At 43.0% G+C, this 19,881-nt stretch overlaps 1 protein-coding gene across 6 annotated transcripts in view; it reads left to right on the top strand.

Moving 5' to 3' along the window:
- The window catches only part of TERF1 (telomeric repeat binding factor 1), a 965,901-nt gene extending 946,540 nt beyond the window's left edge, over nucleotides 1-19,361 (top strand). For 4 of the 6 annotated variants that reach the window (XM_044067234.1, XM_044067236.1, XM_044067233.1 and 1 more), the window contains one exon: nucleotides 13,076-19,361. In XM_044067234.1, the coding sequence (XP_043923169.1) occupies nucleotides 13,076-13,240 (165 nt within the window). In that variant the 3' untranslated portion in view covers nucleotides 13,241-19,361. The remainder of the gene's footprint in view (nucleotides 1-13,075) is intronic. The other 2 variants (XM_044067235.1, XR_006364252.1) reach the window with 2 other exon arrangements.
- Nucleotides 19,362-19,881: the final 520 nt, after the last annotated feature.

The raw sequence follows: 19,881 nt of genomic DNA, 5'->3' as shown, positions 1-19,881 counted from the left end.
TGTTTTTTTGTGGAGCATGTCCATCAGTTCTGGGTTGGACATGGCCTTGTATGTCAGGCAGAGATCACCTCTGAGTAAGCGGTATGCAACCGCATACAGCTGGAGTTTCTTCAGTCAGGCTGCATAGGGCATCTGTTTGAGGCCAGTAATATTCTTGGTGAGGTACTTCTGTGGTCTTTTCAGCTGTTGCAGGTGTCTTGTAAGGTACATCCCAAATGGGGTGTTGTACCCTGATGGGTCTGATGAGTAGAGGGGCACAATAGCCTCTCTTGTTCTAGATGCGAACCCTTTTGTGATTTGGTGGGCCACATAGAAGGATTTTCTAACCACTTGGCAATATGATTATCAAAAGAGAGATTACTATCTACTTGGGTCCCCAGACCCCTTATTACATTTTCTGTATTTAGGGGACTACCTACCACGTATGTGCTAGTTCGCCAGTACTTTGTTTTTTTCCAAAGGGGAATGACTATGCACTTTTTGGCATTTAGCTTGAGGCCATGATTTTGACACGAGGTATCCGTCTCAGTGAGACCCTTCTGGAGGATGTCTGTATCAGCCGGAGAGTCAATTATGGGCCCCCAGTTTGCAGTCCTCTGCGAACTTGGTCTGCCATAGTCCATTTTGTGCTTGCCTGTACCTCTGAGAAGTATATACCAAACGGGAGGGGTCCCAGGACTGAGCCATGGGGGCTGCCACTTGTAACCAGTTTAGAGTCGGACCTAGAGCCTGCAGCTCTCACCGTGTGGGTTCTATCCGTGAGCCAATTGGCAAACCATCTCGTGACGTAGGGGTTTATGTTCAGGCTGGTGAGCTTGTCTATAATACCAGAATGGGGAATGGTGTCGAATGCCTTTGCGCGGTCTAGGTAGGCTGTCTGGACCTACTTTCCCTCATCTAAAGCCTTGGTAAATGTCTCAAAGAAGTCCACCAGGTTTAGGAGGCATGATCTGCCCTTAAAGCCAAACTGGGTAGGGTCCAATGTTTGGAGGTTCCCAATGTCTCTGTTAAATTGTTCCATGATGATGTGCTCCATAGCCTTGCAGACCAGGCTAGTCAGGCTTATAGGGCAATAGTTCCCGGGGTCCATTGTGGCTCCACCTTTGTGGAGCGGGATAACTGTTGCTGTGCGCCACTCTATGGGTACGTAGCCTGTAGAGAGGCTGAGTTTGAACAGTGTGTTTAGGGGAGGGGTTGGTTCATTTTGGAGCTTGTGTAAGACACAGCCTGGGACACCATCCGGTCCCATTGAAGCTGTTTTTTGGCTTTGGATAAGGCTGTTTTAACTTGTGTGTCTGAGATTGCCAGGGCTCTACATTCTTATGGGTCCTTTAGGGGGTGAGAGGGGGGTGAAGTTTGCACTTAAACCGGTCTGCCAGAATGTTGGCAATATCAGTCTGTTCAGTGTATTTTGTGCCATTCTGCACTAACTCAGTGCAGATCTGAGAGTTTCCACTTAGCTTCTTGACATAGCTGAAGAACACTTTTTGGTTATCTTTCGTGTCCTTGGCAATTTTTCTTTCAAAGCTAGCCTTGGATGATTTTATGAGGGATCGTAGTTTCTTGCTGTTACTAATTAGGGATGTCTTTCCTTCTTGGGATTTTACTCTCTTCTGTACTAGGTTCCTCCTCCTAATGTATAGCTTGTTTATGGCAAGGGTCCACCAGACTGGTTTCCTTTTCTTGGAAGAGTTAAGTCTTGGTTTTGCTTGGGATAGCACAATCCATGCATTCTTGCAGGTGCTCATAGAGGGCTTTTGTAAAGGATTCAGCTGCTTGGACAGCGTTGTCTTTAGCATGGGGGCTGTGAACCTTTCCACCGCAGTCTTAAGTAACGTGACGTTTGCTTTTGAAAAGTTTTTCACAGTGGTTTCTTTGATTGGGGGTGGAATGTGGATATCCAGAGTGATTAGTCTATGGTCTGATCTAACCAGCTAGGGATTGACCTCCGGTGTGGAACCATGTTGGTGATGACCTGGTCCAATATGTTGTCACCTCTGGTGGGGGTGTTGACCAGTTGATCCAGGGCGTTCGAGTTTATAAGTTCTAGGAAGCATTGGGCAAGGGAGTTAGTACTTGAGTAGTTCTCCCAGTTAATGTTTGGGTAATTGAAATCACCCAATATTAGGGTGTTTGGTAGGACCTTCATACTTTCCAGTGTCTCCAGAAACACAGAATTGGGGGTCCTGGGTCATGGTTGGTGATATGTAGCAAGCTACAATTTGAATTGCCGTTTTGCCCATTGTTAGTTGCACATGGATGATCTCTGAGGCATCGTGCTGCGCCACTAATCTGAAGGTGTGGGTATCCTTGATGAATATGGATACACCCCCGCCTTTTGTGTTTGTCTGGGTTCTGTGGCCGAAAAGTATGGTACGAGTTATAGCCTGGTAGTGCTGGGGTGCTCTCTGGATCCTTAAACCAGGTTTCTGTTACTGCACAGATATCCGTGTTCTCCATACTGAGGAGTGCCTTGAGTGCATGCATTTTGAGGTTTAGACTTCTGGCGTTGAGTGGCATTACCCTCAGTTTTTGGTTACTTGTGCTATTTACGATGGTGGGTTTGTCTTCTGAGCCTTGCCTAAAAAAGGCAGTATGGGGGCGGCAAAAGCTTTGGCCAGTATTCAAACGCCTAAGGGGCGACAGGTGCAAGCCATCTCTTGCAAAGCAGTGTTGCTTGTCGAGCATGTCATCCCAGGTGGACAGATACTGGATCCCCTTTGAATGACACCAGCAACTTAGTCAATTGTTGAAATTGATCATTTTTTTTCTTTATACTGTGGCATCTTTCTTGGTGAGGACAGGATGCTACTCAGGGTCAGGGTCACACCGGCCTGGGCTACGTGATCAGAGAGCTCTTCCACGTCTCTCCATGTAGTCCATGGAGGTACGTCTCAAGTCATTTACACCAACATGGACAATGACAAGTCGTATTTGTACTTGTTCTGGAGTGACCCGAGTGCTTGCGTTATGTGGCGGATCCTGGTGCCCGACAGGCAGCTAACTGTAATCTTCTCCTTGTCCAGCCTAGTTAGTGGGACATCAACTATAGAGTCGCCTATTACCAGTGTGTTGGGTATGTTATTTTGCCTTAAGGGCTGTGATTGCATGGCACACTGATTATGTGAAGTACGTGTTTCATGGTTTGTGATGGGGTGTGGAGGTTGCTTGTATGTCTGCTTTGGAGGTCTCTGTTGTTTTTGCAGATTTTTATTTAGAGCCTCCGAGTATGTTTTTGTGTATTTGTGTGTTATTTGCCGGTGTTTAATAGGTCTATGTGAGACTGGTGGTGTATTGCAAGCATTTTCCTTCTCCTCTTGACTGTTAGTTCCACTCTTGGGTTGAGAGAGCTTTGCCTCCAGTTTGGCTGTATAATTGCATCTCTCGCATATATTAGTGTTTGATGGTAGGAGGAGAGGGTTGTCTGTGTACATGAGGCAGTTGTAACATTGCCTCAAAATGCCCAGATTCATCAGTTGGACTGGATAGTACACCTGAAACTGCCCTTTGGACATGCCTGAATAGGTAAAGTGAGCTGTTTTACTGATTGGCTAGTAGGAATGAATAGAGAGCCTTGTCCTTCTGGACAGTATAGGGGGGGTCTAGTTCTAGGGATAATTAGTGCTTGCTGTGAGTTTTGAGCAAGTGCTGGGCTGTGAAATGAATAGTTTGAGTGCTTAAGTTGAAAATTTGTTTAGTTCCAAGAGAAAAATTGAAGAGTATACTTTGTGGAGCCGGGAATAGTTTAAGCCTAGCTAACCGGCACTGCCCAGCTCACAAAACCACACAAATGCGGTTTTTATAGCAGGGAAATGAGAGAGAGAGAAATTAGCCCAAAGTGGCCAATAAACTACTAACTTCTAGGCTGAAACCACTCCTCTAGGGACAGAGGCTGCTGAAAGCTCTCCTCTCTCTCGGGTGAATAGAGAAATTTCCTTCTATCCAAGTAAGGTATGGGTAACACAGCCCTGAATTCACCAATAACCTAAAAACTGCACTATACTAGTTCAGAAATGCATAAAACAAGTTTTTTGTTTGTTTTTTTTCAGAAAATAAAGCAGATACAATGAAAAAAAACACTTTAAATGCACAAAAATGGCAATCACACTTTAGTGTGTAGCCTACAACAGTAAACAGATTATTTAAACACAAAAATAAATTAGTCCAAGTGCAGATAGCAAATAAGTACAATATGTAGCAGAAACGAGCTTTTTAAATCACAGAAACTTAAAAAAAAAAATCTGCGTTTTAGGCGGAATTAGACAGCAGGAAAATGATACTTCATCACTCCAAAGACTCTCTTTTGTGTCTCTGCTGCTGTAGAACTCTGCAGGACACCTGGAAGACGCTTGCTGAGCTAAATACAAGCGCAACAAGACACACATCTGTTATTATAGCAAGGAAATGAAAGAGAAATTAGCCCAAAATGGCCAATAAACTACTAACTTCTGGGCTACAGCAAACAAGGTGCACAAATTTCAGAAAGAAACAGTTCAAATAAGCAGGCACAATAAGCCTTTAACCAGAAATTCCCAGCTCAGAAGGGCAGAATCTAGCCTCTCCTTCCACAAGAGTGCAGACCACAAACCTTCTTAATGTAAAATAACTGGCCTGGAGCCCAAGTGCTTAAACCAGAACTAATACTTTTAGAATAACAGACACTGAGCCTTCAGTCAGCAACTCCCAACTTAGAAGAATGTAACTACCTGTCCTGCCACAAGAGTGCAGACCACAAACCTTCTTAATGTAAAACAACTGGTCTGAAGCCCAAGTGCTTAAACCAAAAGGCTTAGAATAACAGTTACAATTGAATCAGGCTACTACCAAGCAGTAATAACTGCAGCAGAATAATACAACTGAGTACTTTTAAGACTACGCACAAGCAAAATAACGTAATAAAGTGGGAAGAAACACAATTACAGTAAAAGGAGATGAATGAAGTGCAATTTTTTATAGCAATAGAAAACGAGCAAACTGACTTAAACAAATTACCAAATTAACCAGTAAAAACTCAAAACTGAGCCCTGTTCCAGCACTCTTCAATCAGACCATTTCTAACCGCACACCCCTGCCACTGGGGTGCAGGGGAACCTTCTCCAAAAAAGATGGCGTGGATTAGTGCTCAAGTTATACAAGCAAAGCTAAATTCAGCAAGCCTGAATCTAGTCTGTGCTACAGCAGACAAGGTGCACCAATATCAGAAAAATAGTTCAAATAAACAGGCACAGTAAGCCTTTAAGCAGACATTCCCAGCTCAGAAGGGCAGAATCTAGCCTCTCCTCCCACAAGAGTGCAGACCACAAACCTTCTTAATGTAAAACAACTGGTCTGAAGCCAAAGTGCTTTAACCAAAAGACTTAGAATAACAGTTACAGTTTAATCAGGCTACTACCAAGCAGTAATAAATGCAGCAGAATAAGTTCAATTGAACACTTCTAAGAAGAGGCAAAAGCAAAATAAGGTAATAAAGTAGGAAGAAACACAAATACAGTAAAAGCAGATAAAGTGCAAATTATATATATATATATATATATATATATATATATATATATATATATATATATATATGTATATATAATCAATAGAAAATGAGCAAACTGATTTAAAATTACCCAATTAACCAATAAAAAAACTCAGAACTGAGCCCTGTTCCAGCAGTCTTCAATCAGACAAGTTCAGGGCCTAAGGGGATGGTATGCCTACTCAAATGTTCTTTCTGTATTAGGCAGGATGAGCTAATGAGACTAGACTAGGATCGAGCTGAACAGATGGAAAATGAGGAGTGTCTGAAATCAAAATATGATCTCACTCTCGGTTGAGTGAGCAAATGAGATGGGCCCAGGAGGATTGTTCAAACAAATTTACAGGAGGGCGGTCAATCCCAAAGCCACCAAGATTAATACCACAACAAGAACAGGGAGAGCGGGTGGGGAAAACTGCAGACAGAGCTCACAATTTCCAATGAAACAAATAAGCAGATATATGCAGTACTACACAATATTCAATGAAACAAAACAGAAAAAACAAAATGCAGTACTATCTTATAACACTGCAAGTTTGTACTTATCTCAGCTTGTAATAAAGTTGATGTAGGTATGTAAATGCTAACCAAACAGTTCAAGTATGCAGCTATTCAGCAGAAATAATTTCAGAGATAAGGGACCAAGACTTAGTCACAGAGAAACCCTCTAGGCTAAGACATCAACACCAAATATCAATGAAGTGAGAAGAATAAACCCACTAACTGCAGACAAGAGAGTGAGCTTACAATTTTCAGTCAAACAAATAAGCAGATAAATGCAGTACTGTTTTTAACACAATATTAAATGAAACAAAACAGAACAAATAAAATGCAGTACGATCTTATAACACTGCAAGTTTCAGCTTGTAATAAAGTGGGGAACTGAAGCCCAGCAAAGGTTTCAGAAAAGGAAGATGGTAGTAATCCCTTTAAAATCTGCTTATTTTTCCTGTGAACTAAAGCTTGGGGTTGAACCCACAACAGATACTGCAGTCTTGTAAGTTCAGACAGAGGCAACATGTGCTCATACTTGTCAGATTTTTTACAACACACTGGACCCTTCTTAAACATTTTCCTATTTGAGAGAGAAGTTAAAGTAAACTTTTTTTTTTAATAGGCAGAAAATATGAAAAGTACAAAATCCAGCAATGGTAGTTAAGAACTAAAAGAAAAGAAAAAAACTTGAAGAAAGAATACCAACAATGGTAATGACAGAGATTACACTATGTAGAAAAGGGTAAAAAGGAAGGAGGCAGTCCTACCACAATGGTAGAACAGTTTTACACTAAAAGTATAAGAAAAATAAAGGAAGAAATACACTAAAATGGAAAACGAAGATTAAAGGAATAGTTATTTGTAAATGCTTTTAGAGAGGAAATTTGGAAAACTGACTTCTCTCTTAAAGAAAACTCGAGAGCTGAAGTTGACCAAGTCTAAACGCTAAAACGGCAAACGAGATCTGAGGGATGAAAATGGTGCATTATGGGGTAGAGGAGCTCTCGCATTTGTTGGTGGCCACGAGCTAGCAAAACTACAGAGGCAGATCCAAGATCGGATCCGATCTCAGTTGAGGAATGAATCAGATCAGATCATTGATTTAAGGAAGGGCATAATGCAGTTCATAGGTTCATACTAGGCTATCTGCCCTAGGGCATTTATAAGCCTAGCCAGAATGTGTATGGCTTTTGCCACCCATTTTAAATTAATTTTGCTATGCCCTTTTACGAGGTTAGTATACTGTGCCTCTGTCTAACAGTGACACAGAAGTGTGATACCTGGGGGTAAACCTACTATCTCCCATCCACTCAAGATTCCTCTTGAAGAGAGTCAATGAGGGACTCTGCCTAACCTGGACTGGGATTTTTTTCCAGAGTGAAGGGAGCCTCTGGGTTATGAATCTGTCCCTCCAGCATGTCCTATTTATTTCAGTGCTGAGGTTCAAGTCCTTCGAGTGCGTAGCTCAATGGGATTTGGATTTTCTGAGGTGCAGCATGTCCATTAATTCCGGGTTGGATATGGCTTTATACGTCCGGCACAGATCGCCTCTGAGCAGGCGGTATGCCACTGAGTAGAGCTGGATTTTCTTTAATCTGGCAGCATACAGCATCTGTTTGAGCCCCTTGATCCTCTTGATGAGGTACTTTTGGGGTCTTTCCAGTTGCTGCAGGTGTCTGGTAAGGTACATCCCAAAAGGGGCATTGTACTCAATTATGGGCCTGATGGATGAGTAAAGAGGCACGATGACCTCCCCTGATCTAGATGTGAATCCCTTCATGATTAGGTGGGCTATATAAAATGTTTTTCTAACCATTTTGGCCACGTGGTTGTCAAATGAGAGATTGCTATCAACTTGGGTCCCCAGGTCCCTAATTACTTCCGTACTTAATGGATTACCACCTATGTGGTAATTTGTGGGCACTTTGTTTTTGCCAAAGGGGATGACTATACACTTTTTGGCGTTTAGCTTGAGGCCATGGCTCTGGCACCAGTTGTCTGTTTCTGTGAGGCCCTTTTGGAGGATGCTTGTGTCGGCTGGAGAGTCTATTATGGCGCCCAGTTTGCAGTCATCTGCGAACTTGGTCAGCCTCAGTCCTTCCATGTTGGCCTGTACCTCCGAGAAATATATACCGAACAAGAGAGGTCCCAGGACTGAGCCTTGTGGGATGCCACTTGTAACTGGTTTGGAGTCTGACATGGCTCTAGCTATTCTAACCATGTGGGTTCTGTCCTTGAGCCAGTTTGCAACCCATCTAGTGACATAGGGGTTTATATTTAAGCTGGTGAGCTTATCTATAATGCCCGAATGGGGTATTGTATCGAAGGCTTTTGCGAGGTCCAGGTAGGCTGTGTGGACCACCTTCCCCTTGTCACTGGCCTTGGTTTCAAAGAAATTGACCAGGTTTAAGAAGCAGGATCTGCCCTTAACAAAGCCGAACTGGGTAGGATCCAGTGTCTGTAGGTCCCCAATATCTTTATTTATAAGGTCCATGATGATCCTTTCCATAGCTTTGCAGACCAAGCTAGTGAGACTTATGGGGCGATGGTTTCCAGGATCCGTTGAGGCACCACCTTTATGGAGAGGGACCACTGTTGCTGTACGCCACTCTTTGGGTACATATCCTGTAGTAATGCTGAGATTGAACAGTAGTTTTAGGTTTGGATTTAGCTCCTCTTGGAGTTCATGTAGGACGCAGCCCGGGAAACCGTCTGGTCCCATTGATGCTGTGTTTCTTGCTTTGGAGAGGGCAGCTCTTACCTGAGCATCTGAGATGTCGGGGGCAGCACTCTGCTGGGATAGATATTGGCCCTTTTAGTGGGGGGGGGAGAGTTTGCGCTGAACCTGTCAGCTAAGATGTTGGCAATGTCTGTGGGTTCAGTGTATTTTTTGTCATTTTGGACTAATTCTGAGAATATCTGGGAATTCCCACCCAGGTTCCTAACATAACTAAAGAAAGCCTTGTGATTATCCTTAGTGTCCTGTGCAATTTTTCTCTCGAAGCTGGCCTTAGACGATTTTGAGTGCCCGTAGTTTTTTGCTAATACTGATCAGAGATGCCTTCCCTTTTTGGGATTTTGCTCTATCATGTAGTAGCTTCCTCCTTCTATTGTATAGTTTGTTTATGGCTGGGGTCCACCAGACAGGATCTCTGCCTTTGGAGGATTGGGTCTTGGTTTTATTTGGGATTGCATGATCCATGCATTCCTGAAGGTGTTCATAGAATGCATTTATAAAGGATTTCTGCGGTCTGGGCAGATATCCACAGGCCCGGGGGCTTTGAAGGATTCCACCTCGGTTTTGAGGAGTGTGAAATTTGCTTTAGAGAAGTTTTTCACTGTGGTTTTCTGGGCATGGGGTGGGGTCGGGATGTGAATATCCAGTGAGATTAGTTTATGGTCTGATCTTACCAGTGAGGGATACACTTGGTCTGGAGCATAGAATCCCCATGTTGGTGATGATCAGGTCCAGTATGTTTTCCCCTCTTGTAGGAGTGGTAACAAGTTGTTCCATAGCATTTGAGTTTATAAATTCTAGGAACCTTTGGGCTAGGGTGTTGGAGCTAGAGTAATGCTCCCAGTCTATGGTTGGGTAGTTGAAGTCACCCAATATAATGGTGTTTGGAGAGACCTTCATATTTTCCAGTGTTGTCGGGAAGGCCAAGTGGGGTTCCTGGGTTTGGGAGGGTGGTCTGTAGCAGGTTATAAACTGGAAGGCAGTTTTACCCACTGTTAGTTGCACATGGATAGTCTCTGATGCTTCGTGCTGTGCCACCAACCTGGAGGTGTGGGTATCTTTGACGAATATTGATACTCTCCCTCCTTTTGTGGTTTGGTCCAAGTTTTGAGGCCGAAAAGCATGGTATGAGGTATAACCTGGTAGTGCTGGGGTGCTCTCGAGAGCCTTGAACCAGGTTTCTGTTACTGCACAGATATCGATGTTCTCCATGCTAAGGAGAGTTTCGAGTGCATGCATCTTGAGGTTTAGACTTCTGGCGTTGAGTAGCATTACTCTTAGTTTCTTATCCCTTGTGATACCTATGGAGGTGGATTTGTCTTTTGAGCCTTGCCTAAAAAAGGCACTATGGGGGTAGCAAGAGCCTTTGCCAATATCCGAAAGCCCAGGGGTGACAGGTGCAAGCCGTCCCTAGCGAAGCATCGTGGCCTGTCGAACATGTCATCCCAGGCTGACAGGCATTGGATCCCCTTTGAATGACACCAATACTTAAGCCAATTGTTGAAATTGATCATCTTGTCTTCATATTGTGGCATCATTCTTGGTGAGGGTAAGATGCTACTCAAGGTCAGGGTCATACCGGCCTGGGCCACATGCTCAGAGAGCTCCTCTGTCTCTTTTCATGTAGTCCAGGGAGGTACGTCTCAGGTCATTCACACCAGTATGGACAATGACCCGAGTCATATTTGTACTTGCTTTGGAGTGACCCGGGTGCTTGTGTTATGTGGCGGATCCTAGCGCCCGACAGGCAGCTCACCGTGACTTTCTCTTTGATCATCCTGGTGAGCGGGACGACAGTGTGCCTGACGATAGTCACCTATTACAAGTGACTGTTGTTTAGCCTTAAGGGCTGTGACTGTTCGGCACACTGGCTTTGTGAGCTATGTGTTGCACGTGTTTTGTTTTCAGGTAGCAGTTGCTTGGGTGTCTGCTTTGGAGGTCTCTGCTGCTTAGGCAGATTTTTATTTAGAGCCTCCGAGTATGTTTTTGTGTCTTTGTCTTTGGTTTGCTGTCGTGGTAGGTCTATGTGAGACTGGAATTGTAGTGAGTGTGGTTTCCTTCTCCTCCCAACAGGTTTCGCCAGTACTGAGTTGAGAGAGCTTAGCCTCCAGTTTGGCTATATGGTTGCATCTCTCACATGTGTTGGAATTTGTTGGGAGGAGGAGAGGGTTGTCTGTGTACATGAGGCAGTTGTAACATTGCCTCAAGATTCCCAGATTCACCAGCTGGACCAGAGAGGAGATTGACAGCTGACCTTTGGACATGCTAGAATAGTATTGGGAATTCCTTTATAATTGAAAAAAAGGGCCAATGGGAAACAAGGTACTCAAGGGGAGTTTGTGAGGGTGTAGTGCTTTTAATTTTTTAGTGCTGACTTATATAATTGCTTTAGTGAGCAAGTGCCAGGTAACTTAAATGCAACAGGTAACTTAAATGCAAAAATGACAAACAGTAACTTTCTTTCAAGTGAAACAAGGAAATAAGTACAGTAAGCAATGCAGATGTCACTAGGGATCCACAGAAGCGCTGAAAAGCCGCGTTTTAGGTGGAATTAGCGTTTCAGGGAAATAACAAGCAAACAAGCATACAAAAAAGTTAGATTCAGCAAGCCTGGGTCTAGTCTATGCTACAGCAAACAAGGTGTACCAATTCCAGTAAGAAACAGTTCAAATATGCAGGCACTATAAGCCTTTAACCAGAAATTCCCAGCTCAGAGGGGCAGAGTCCAGCCTCTCCTCCCACAAGAGTGCAGACCACGGGCCTTCTTAATGTAAAATAACTGGCCTGAAGCCCAAGTGCTTAAACCAGAACTAATACACTTTTAGAATAACAGACACTGAGCCCTCAATCAGCAGCTCCCAACTTGGAAGGATGTAAGCTACCTGTCCTGCCACCACAGCTCAGGCCACAAACCTTCCTAATGTAAAACAACTGGTCTGAGCCCAAGTGCTTAATCCAAAAGACTTAGAATGATAGCTACACTTTAATCAAGTTACTACCAAGCAGTAATAAATACAATTGAATACTTTAAAGAATGCCTGGATTAGTGCTCAAGTTATACAAACAAAGCTAGAGTCAGCAGGCCTGGATCTAGTCTATGCTACAGCAAACAAGGTGTACCAATTTAGTAAGAAACAGTTCAAATATGCAGGCACTATAAGCCTCTAACCAGAAATTCCCAGCTCAGAAGGGCAGAGTCCAGCCTCTCCTCCCACAAGAGTGCAGACCACAAACCTTCTTAATGTAAAACAACTGGCCTGAAGCCAAAGTGCTTAAACTAAAAGGCTTAGAGTGAGTTACACCAAGCAGTAATAAATACAATTGAGTACTTTTAAGATGACGCAAAAGCAAAATAAAGTAGGAAGAAACACAAATACAGTAAAAGCAGATAATTTTTTTTTTCTCTGAGTGAGCAAATGAGATGGGCCCAGGAGGAGTATCCAAGTGCAAATTTACAAGAGGGGCGGGCAGTTTCAAAGCCACCAAGATTAACACCAAGACAAAAACGGGGAGGGTGGGTGGGGACCTACTGAAAAAAGTCAACTTCTAGCTAGGTATTGCTCAATGCAACACAAACAAATTACTTTAAAAAGTGCAGATAAAAGTTACTTAGCTACACTTATGCGTTGAAGTTGATATCATGCAGGTCTTAACCGGCCAAAGCTCACAGTTTAAACTTGATACCACTGGTATGCTTGGTTTTAGCATTTTCTTCAGAAATGCCTTGATTGCTAATTTTTTTGCTGGGGCCACTTGATTGTTGGTTGTCCTTTTCACCAAGCAGTGTTTCCTGGACCATGGCTGCAGGAATCAGAGTATCATACCTCAGGATTCAGCTTTCGCTTATTCCACCGCCCTCCAGCTTCTGAGTCCGTTGAGATTTTAATGTTGCTTAGGTTTTTATCACAGTTGTATCACCTGTGGATAGCCCTGATTAATCAAATAAAATTGTTGCTATCCGTTGATCTGCAAGAGGATCTTTTTGGGTCCTAATTCCCCTCCAGCTAGCTATCTTCTTTTGCTTTGGCAACTGCCTGTATCCAGCAGCTGCTTTTTGAGTTCCCTATAAATCAGGCAAGTATTTATACCCATCTATCTTCATTTTATCTTAATTGGTATAAATGTTTTCATAGTGATTGGGGGTCCACAAGGGATATTTAGTGTGTCTACTAGTAAGCCCAGGCACTGAAGCATCAGAGAAAAATAAAATTGACAAAGGAACAAAAACTATCTCAGCTGTACGCCTCTGCACAGAGTAAAATACAGTAAGAATATATGTTATATTTCTAATAAACTAATTTTTTTGTTTGTTTTATTTTTAGCTTTGGTCATGGCAAGAAGACAGAGAGTTGAAAGCCGGAGTAAAAAGGTTTGGAGTAGGAAACTGGATTAAAATTTTGGAGTACTATGAATTTGACAACCGGACTCATGTGAATTTGAAAGACAGATGGAGAACTTTAACAAAGAAAGAGACAGACGGGGAATGAACAGCATGAGTATGGAAATGACTGACTAAACCTAGCAATTTGCTGACTCCGTCACTGTTAACATTTTTCTATCTAAAAACTGCTTGAATTAACAAAACATTTTTTGTTTCATTGCAGTTGTGTAATAGCTATTTAAATCTTCTGCATTATTTCATATTCCAAAATAGTGCTTGTTCAGCAAAATAAAATCTTAGTGCACTTTTAAAATCAGTTCTGTAAAACTTTATAAGGCAGTGTGCTTCTTAACTTGAAGATGTTTTGTGTTTCACTGTTGCTGTGTTGACTTGTGGGATTTCCTGCTGCAAAAGCCCTTGGCCGGCCCAACTACTACAGAAAACTGTTTTCCATTGTCAGGCTGACTGACGCCCAGGTATAAATTAAGCCAGCCTGCATCATGAAATCAGTCTCTTCTTGCCGTTGGAACCCAAAGCAGTGTTCAGGTGTGTTGGTCAGTGCACCCGAGAGATGTAGTCATCGGAAAGATAAGTACCCCTTGGGAAGATCCTGTCATTTCCTAAACTCATGTCAGATAAAGTAAATAATAGTCTCCATTGTCATAAGCAAATCCCACACAGAGACTTTCAGTCCCTTTGTGTTACCTGATTAGGCCCAGACCACAACATCCATCTTTACCATTTTTGTGCTCATTTTAACACTAGGGCTATTAGGCATAGGGCTGAGTTTTTAGCAAGATTCCTTGGTCAATAATTTTCTCACTTGCATCTGATGGCATCTGCCAGTCGTACAGAATTTGAGCAACCTAAGAGTAAAAAAGATAAAGAAAAGAAACCATCTTGGGTCTTTGGAAGCCTTTAGACCTGTGATTATTGAAGAAGGTGAGGTGCTTTTGCAGTCCCCTTCAGTATCCAACTGTGACACAGGTCTCTGTCGAGACCAGTTCAGAGTCCAGCATGCCATTGATCCCATCTACTACTTCGCAACCCCTTGCATATGGTTTGTAGGTCAGGTCCGGGGCAGCTCAACAGGTCTCTGCTTCCAAGGAGCATTTTTCTATCTGTGACACCCAAACAAGGCATCGGCCAACACCGGTGCTTTCTTACCACTCTTTCGAGAGAGAAGCAACAGGTCATTGGATGCTCCTAGGCCCAAGGTCAAAGGCACACAAAATAAAGGTACTGTGGCAGGTCCTTCGCCTAGGCCCTACTGGCTCCCTTTTATAGGGATCCTGACAGGATTTCATAAGACTAGCTGAGGACCTGATTTCTTTTGTTAGGTCAAGACAGGCCACAGGGGATGCTCCTTCTGAAGTTTTCTCAGATCCTTTTCAATCAGAGGAAGACTCCTACCTAGAGGAGTCTGGGTCTGATGAGGGCCCCTCCTATACTGATGAGTCTGATTCAGAGGACAACTTATCCTCTGCCTCACCCCCAGAGGATTTCACTTTTGGAGAGACCCCGCATGCTATGAGACAATATTTTCAGTGAGGGGCACAGGATTATCCCCAGTCCTAGTCGAGAGTTAGAGAGTTCATGGAGTTATCTAAACACAAAACACTGTCTATTCCATCCATTTTAGAGGTAATGGAAGATGTTTTCCAGGATTCCTCCTGGAATCCTGATTCCCTTCCCCCTGCCACACATAAATCAGACAGGTTTTATAGGGTAGACTACTCCCACAAATACCTTTTTTTACAGATCCTTCTGCTGACCCTTAGGTGGTATCCCAAGGGCCCAAAGTGGCTAGAACCAGTTCATCCAGGAACCCTTTACCTACAGGTAGAGAGATCCCTTGATATATTTTGGGGGAAAAGTATATATCTGCCACCCTTACTATGAGGGCCCTCAACTGTCAATTTCATAATAATCTAGTGTCAACAAACCATTTTAGATCAGCTCAAACCAGAGGGTCACGTCATTAAAGTATAAAAATCTTTCCAAAGAGCTCCTAGATCTCTGTCATTGCAGTGTTCAGGTAGCTAAACATTCATTATATTATGGTTATGATGCCATAGAAACTTCTTGCAGGACAGTTGCCACAAGCTCAGTTATTAGAAGGCATGCATGGCTTAGGGAATACCTTCCAAGCCATGTTAAATCAAACCTATTGGATACCACCCCTTGACAAAGACTCTGGCCCTAAGGCGGAGGCAGTTCTCAGAGAAAGATGACGGGCAAAGCGAAGTCTATGCAAACAGTGAAGGACTTCCTCGAAGTACAGTCTCCTAATAGAAACTTTCCAACTAAACACTGGTCATTTCCCTCCCAGTCTAGGGGTAGACAGAGGAAGCCACAGCAGGAAAGGGACCCATAGACAGTGGCAACAGCTGCAAAGAATTGGGCAGTTGAACCACAGAGGCCACCAGGCAAGGACATTCTAGGTCTCAAGCTCCTGCCAGAGAGCAACTGTGACTCATCCACCCCACCCCAAGATTAGGAGGAAGGCTATCACTCTTCAAGCAAAGCTGGACCTGTATTACTTCAGACAAGTGGGTTCTAGACATTATTTCAAATGGTTACAAACTCACCTTAAAAGATACTTTAAAATACTTAGTCTATCTGGATGTTCCAAAATCAAAAGTCAGAAACCTGGCTCAAATTTTGATCTTGTGCTTTCAGGGAGAAGTGGAACCAGTTCCAAAAGGTCAAAAAGGAAAATGTTTCTATTCCAGACTATTTCTGGTTCCCAGGAAGGAAGGCTCTTGGGACCCAATCTTGGACCTGTCCAACCTCAACCAGTTTCTCCTGGTTCCAGAGTTCAGAATGCTGACTTTTTAAAAGCTGTTACCCATGAAAACTCCTCAGGCCTTCATGGTCTCACTAAACCTAAAAGATGCCTATATCTGTACATTCCAGTTTAAAAGTGTCACAGAAGCTATGTTCACTTCAAGGCAGGCTCCAGTCACTACCAGTTTTAAGCTCTGTCCTTTGGCTTTTCTACCCCTTCAAGGGTTTTCACAAAGTGTCTGGCACCTGCAGTTGCTATATGCAGGACCGGGGGGTCCAAATACACCCCTGTCTAGACGACTGCCTGATACAGGCCACAGACTTGTCAGAACTCCTCATGGACTTAAGTGCACCAAATGCACCCTGCCCTCCTTGGGATTCACAATAAATCTGCAGAAGTCCAGCACTGCCCCAACCAAAAGGATAGTTTTTCTGGGGGCACTCCTGGGCTCTTCACTTCAAAAGGCCTCCCTACCTCCAGACAAAGTCTCCTGACAAACTACTTCCAAAAAAAATCAAGGAAAGAAAGCTCTTCTCAGCCAAAGAATTTCTACAAGCACTGGGTTATATATGACTTCATGTATCCTCAAGTTTCCCCTGGGCAGACTGCACATGAGGAAGCTTCAGTGGTGCATCAAAAATGTATGGTGCCAGAGCTCTTTGTTCCCTTGGAGACCGAGATACAATTGATTCCTTGTCTAAAACAGGAGTTTTCATGGTAGGTACAGGCTTGTACCCAAAATCAGGGCCATCCCTTCAGTTTCTCTCCACAGGAACAAACCCTTACCATGGATGCCTCCGAGACAGCCTGGGGGGGGCTATTTCCAACATCTCCAATCACAAGGGAAGGGGGAGGTTCGGTTCAAGGAGCGACACATCAGTAGGAAAGAAGTTATGGCAGTGTAAAAAGGCCTGGTAGCCTTCAAAGAAAAATGGGAAATGGGGGTCATATTAGTAAAAGCAGACAATACCACAGTCATGGTACATAAACAGGCAGGGAGGCACACACTCTTATCCCCTGTGCTGCCTAGCAATGCAAGTCTGGAAAACTGCTCACACTCTGGGCTTGCATCTCATGGCACAGTACCTTCTTGTGGTTCAAAATGCTCTAGCAGATCACCCCAGCAGAAACCTGATGGACCCCACGAATGGTATCTGCATCGGGAATTGTTTCTTAGCATAACTCAGAGATGCGGAGTCCCACAGGTAGACCTCTTTGCCAACACACTCACCTGAAAAATTCTCTGCCAGGATCAAACAGAAATCTGCCCGGAAGACAGATGCTTTTGCCTTCCCATGGACTCATTTCTTCATTTATGCATCACCCTTTCCCCTTCTGCCTCGAGTACTTCTAGAGGTAATGGAAGAGTGTCCAAGGGCAATATTGACCAGACTGGCCCAGACAGCACTGGTATCCTTTCCTCCTCAAGCTCACCAGTCAGAGCCCATGGCTTTCATCTCAGGGGGGTAGGCCTCCTCACCCAAAACAAGGGAAGAATAGGGCACCCCAACCTTCAGACTGTCAGTCTTTCAGCTTGGATAATTCTGCAGCACCTAAACTGCAACATTACTCTTAAGTAAGCAGATGCAGGACATTCTTAGTGTGGAAGACTTGCACTAGAAAGTCATACTCTGCCAAATGGAAAAGATTCTCTATTTGGTGCCAGAAGCACCAGTTCAGTTCCAGTTCAGCATACATTACTACCATCCTAGAATACCTGGCCAGTCTGGTGGATAAAGGCCTTTCCTATTCCTCCATTAAAATTCATGCATCTGACATTTCTGCCCGCATTCCTACTCTTCCTTCAGTCTTTTCCCATCCCATTAAGACAGTTTCTTAGGGAAGTTATTCACATTAGACCTCCCCAGGGGAAACTCACTCCTCCATGGGACCTCAATTTTGCTGTAGAAAAACTGACTTTGTCCCCTTTCGAACCTACAGCTAATGCTCCTCTCAAGTTTCTTTCTTGGAAAACAGCTCTGCTGCTGGCTGTCACCTCAGTCAGAAGGGTATCTGAGTTACAGGCCCTCATGGCAGTAGAACCATTTATTATTTTATTTAACATTTGTTTACCAGGAAAGTCCGACAGGACACAGGTCCTTTTTCAGCAGAGGCCCGGGGAGATGAGTAACAGTTAAGCAAAATTACAAGTTTGAGTTGCAGTTACAGGTAATACAAGGCTTGCGCAAAAACATAAAGTTTATATACACTGCAAAAGAAAAAAGCTGGTCTGCAAGCAAGCTCAAAGTGTTAAACATAAAAGTTACAAAAAGATAAATATAAAATGTCTTAAACGTGTACAATAGACATCACAGTATGAGTATGTACATATGTATATGTCATTTGTCATGGTTGGGAAGAAAAAGCGATCTTCCACCAAGGCAGAATTTCCTTCAGAATTGATCCTTTCATGCCCAAGGTGGTGTCTGATACTTTTTCTTCTGCCTACATTCTTCCCCAACCCTAAGAACAGAGAGGAAAGATTACTTCATTCCTTGGATGTGCACAGGCAAACTCCACTTTTATCTGGACAGAACAAAAGCCTTAAGAAAATCTGACCAGCTTACTATCTTTGACCTCGGCTCTGAGAGAAGCCAGCTTCTAAACAGGCTATCTCTAAATGGATCTTCCACTACATTTCTTTCTGTTACAGCCATCATGGCAAAGAGGACCCTGAAATGATTGCACTGGGGCCTAGCTACCTGTGCAGATTTTCTGAAGTGGGTCCCTGCTATAACTACATCTTGGAAACAGCCATCTGGTCATTTGTACACACTTTCATAAAGCGCTACCACTTGGCAGCTTCTAAGTCTAAAGCAGGATTTGTCACTTCCATCTTGCAGGGCATCCTTTCCTCTCTATAATCTCCTTTATCCATCAGTTCAGCTTTGGGAATCTTCCCACAAGTCAGGGTTGCAGCTTAAGGTTGGCATTGTTGCTTTACTGGAAAACTGCTTCTCAAGTTCATTTCATAGTAGGGATGCTATCTCTACAAAGCCTGTGACTTTTCTTGTCTATGTAGTTTCACCAAGTATTTGTTTCACCCACACACATCTCAATATATGGTAGGTAAGTTGTTCCTCTAAATTACTTTTATTTGTGTGTCTGTTAGTGTGTGCCACAGTAGACTAGCATGATGTCTATGATGAACTTCTGGTCTCTGACTCCACCACCATTTTATAGTGGATAATAAAGTGGGCGTCAGAGAATTAAAAAAAAATACCAGATCCATTCCAGCAGTCATCAATATCTGCTTTATTTTAATCTCTTAATGAGTTGGACTGCTTTGTGGCTTAGCAACAGGATAATTTCATACGTAGTTTAGTAATGTCTGCTAAGTATATGCCCAGAACATTTGGGAACTGTGAGAAGCTGTGAATAACCCATAAGCATTGTGGTAAAGGAAGTCCATTTATTAAATACATTTTAAAGCTGACGTTTCTTTTGTGTTTCATTTCTTGATTGTAATAAGTGTGATAGGAGATTTTCTCAGCAAATACTAATGCAAGTCTCAAGAATAAATTAGCTCTTGTTCTTCAGATAATGCAAAGACATTCAATTTGTAGCAACAGCATGGATATTTGTGATATGGAATTTTCAGTTTTCTTTTACTAGCTCTACTATCAATATAATGTCTCACTGTCCTGTCCGTATTCTGAGAAGTGCATTTCTAGTATATTCATCTGTCTTGTTAGCAGGCAATGAAAAAAGACTCACACTCAGGTTACTCTAGATTTTGGCAAATTCTCAGTTTTCATATGATGAAACTTGTTGCATAATCCACAGAGAAATGATTGCTGCACTAGTAGAGGATTTTTTTTTCCATAGTATTGTAGGTTCACAATTTTTTAGCTGAACTAGTTTTAACAACCAGTGAAAACTTGCGGAGTGCTTAGCTGAAAGTACAATAATACTCTTGAATTTTAAGGACTCTGCAGTTGTTTAAACTTGGCAAA

Source organism: Protopterus annectens, chromosome 3.part1, assembly GCF_019279795.1.
Source record: "Protopterus annectens isolate FY-2018-M chromosome 3.part1, PAN1.0, whole genome shotgun sequence".
NCBI lineage: Eukaryota > Metazoa > Chordata > Ceratodontiformes > Protopteridae > Protopterus > Protopterus annectens.
This window is presented reverse-complemented; position numbering and strand designations above follow the sequence as displayed.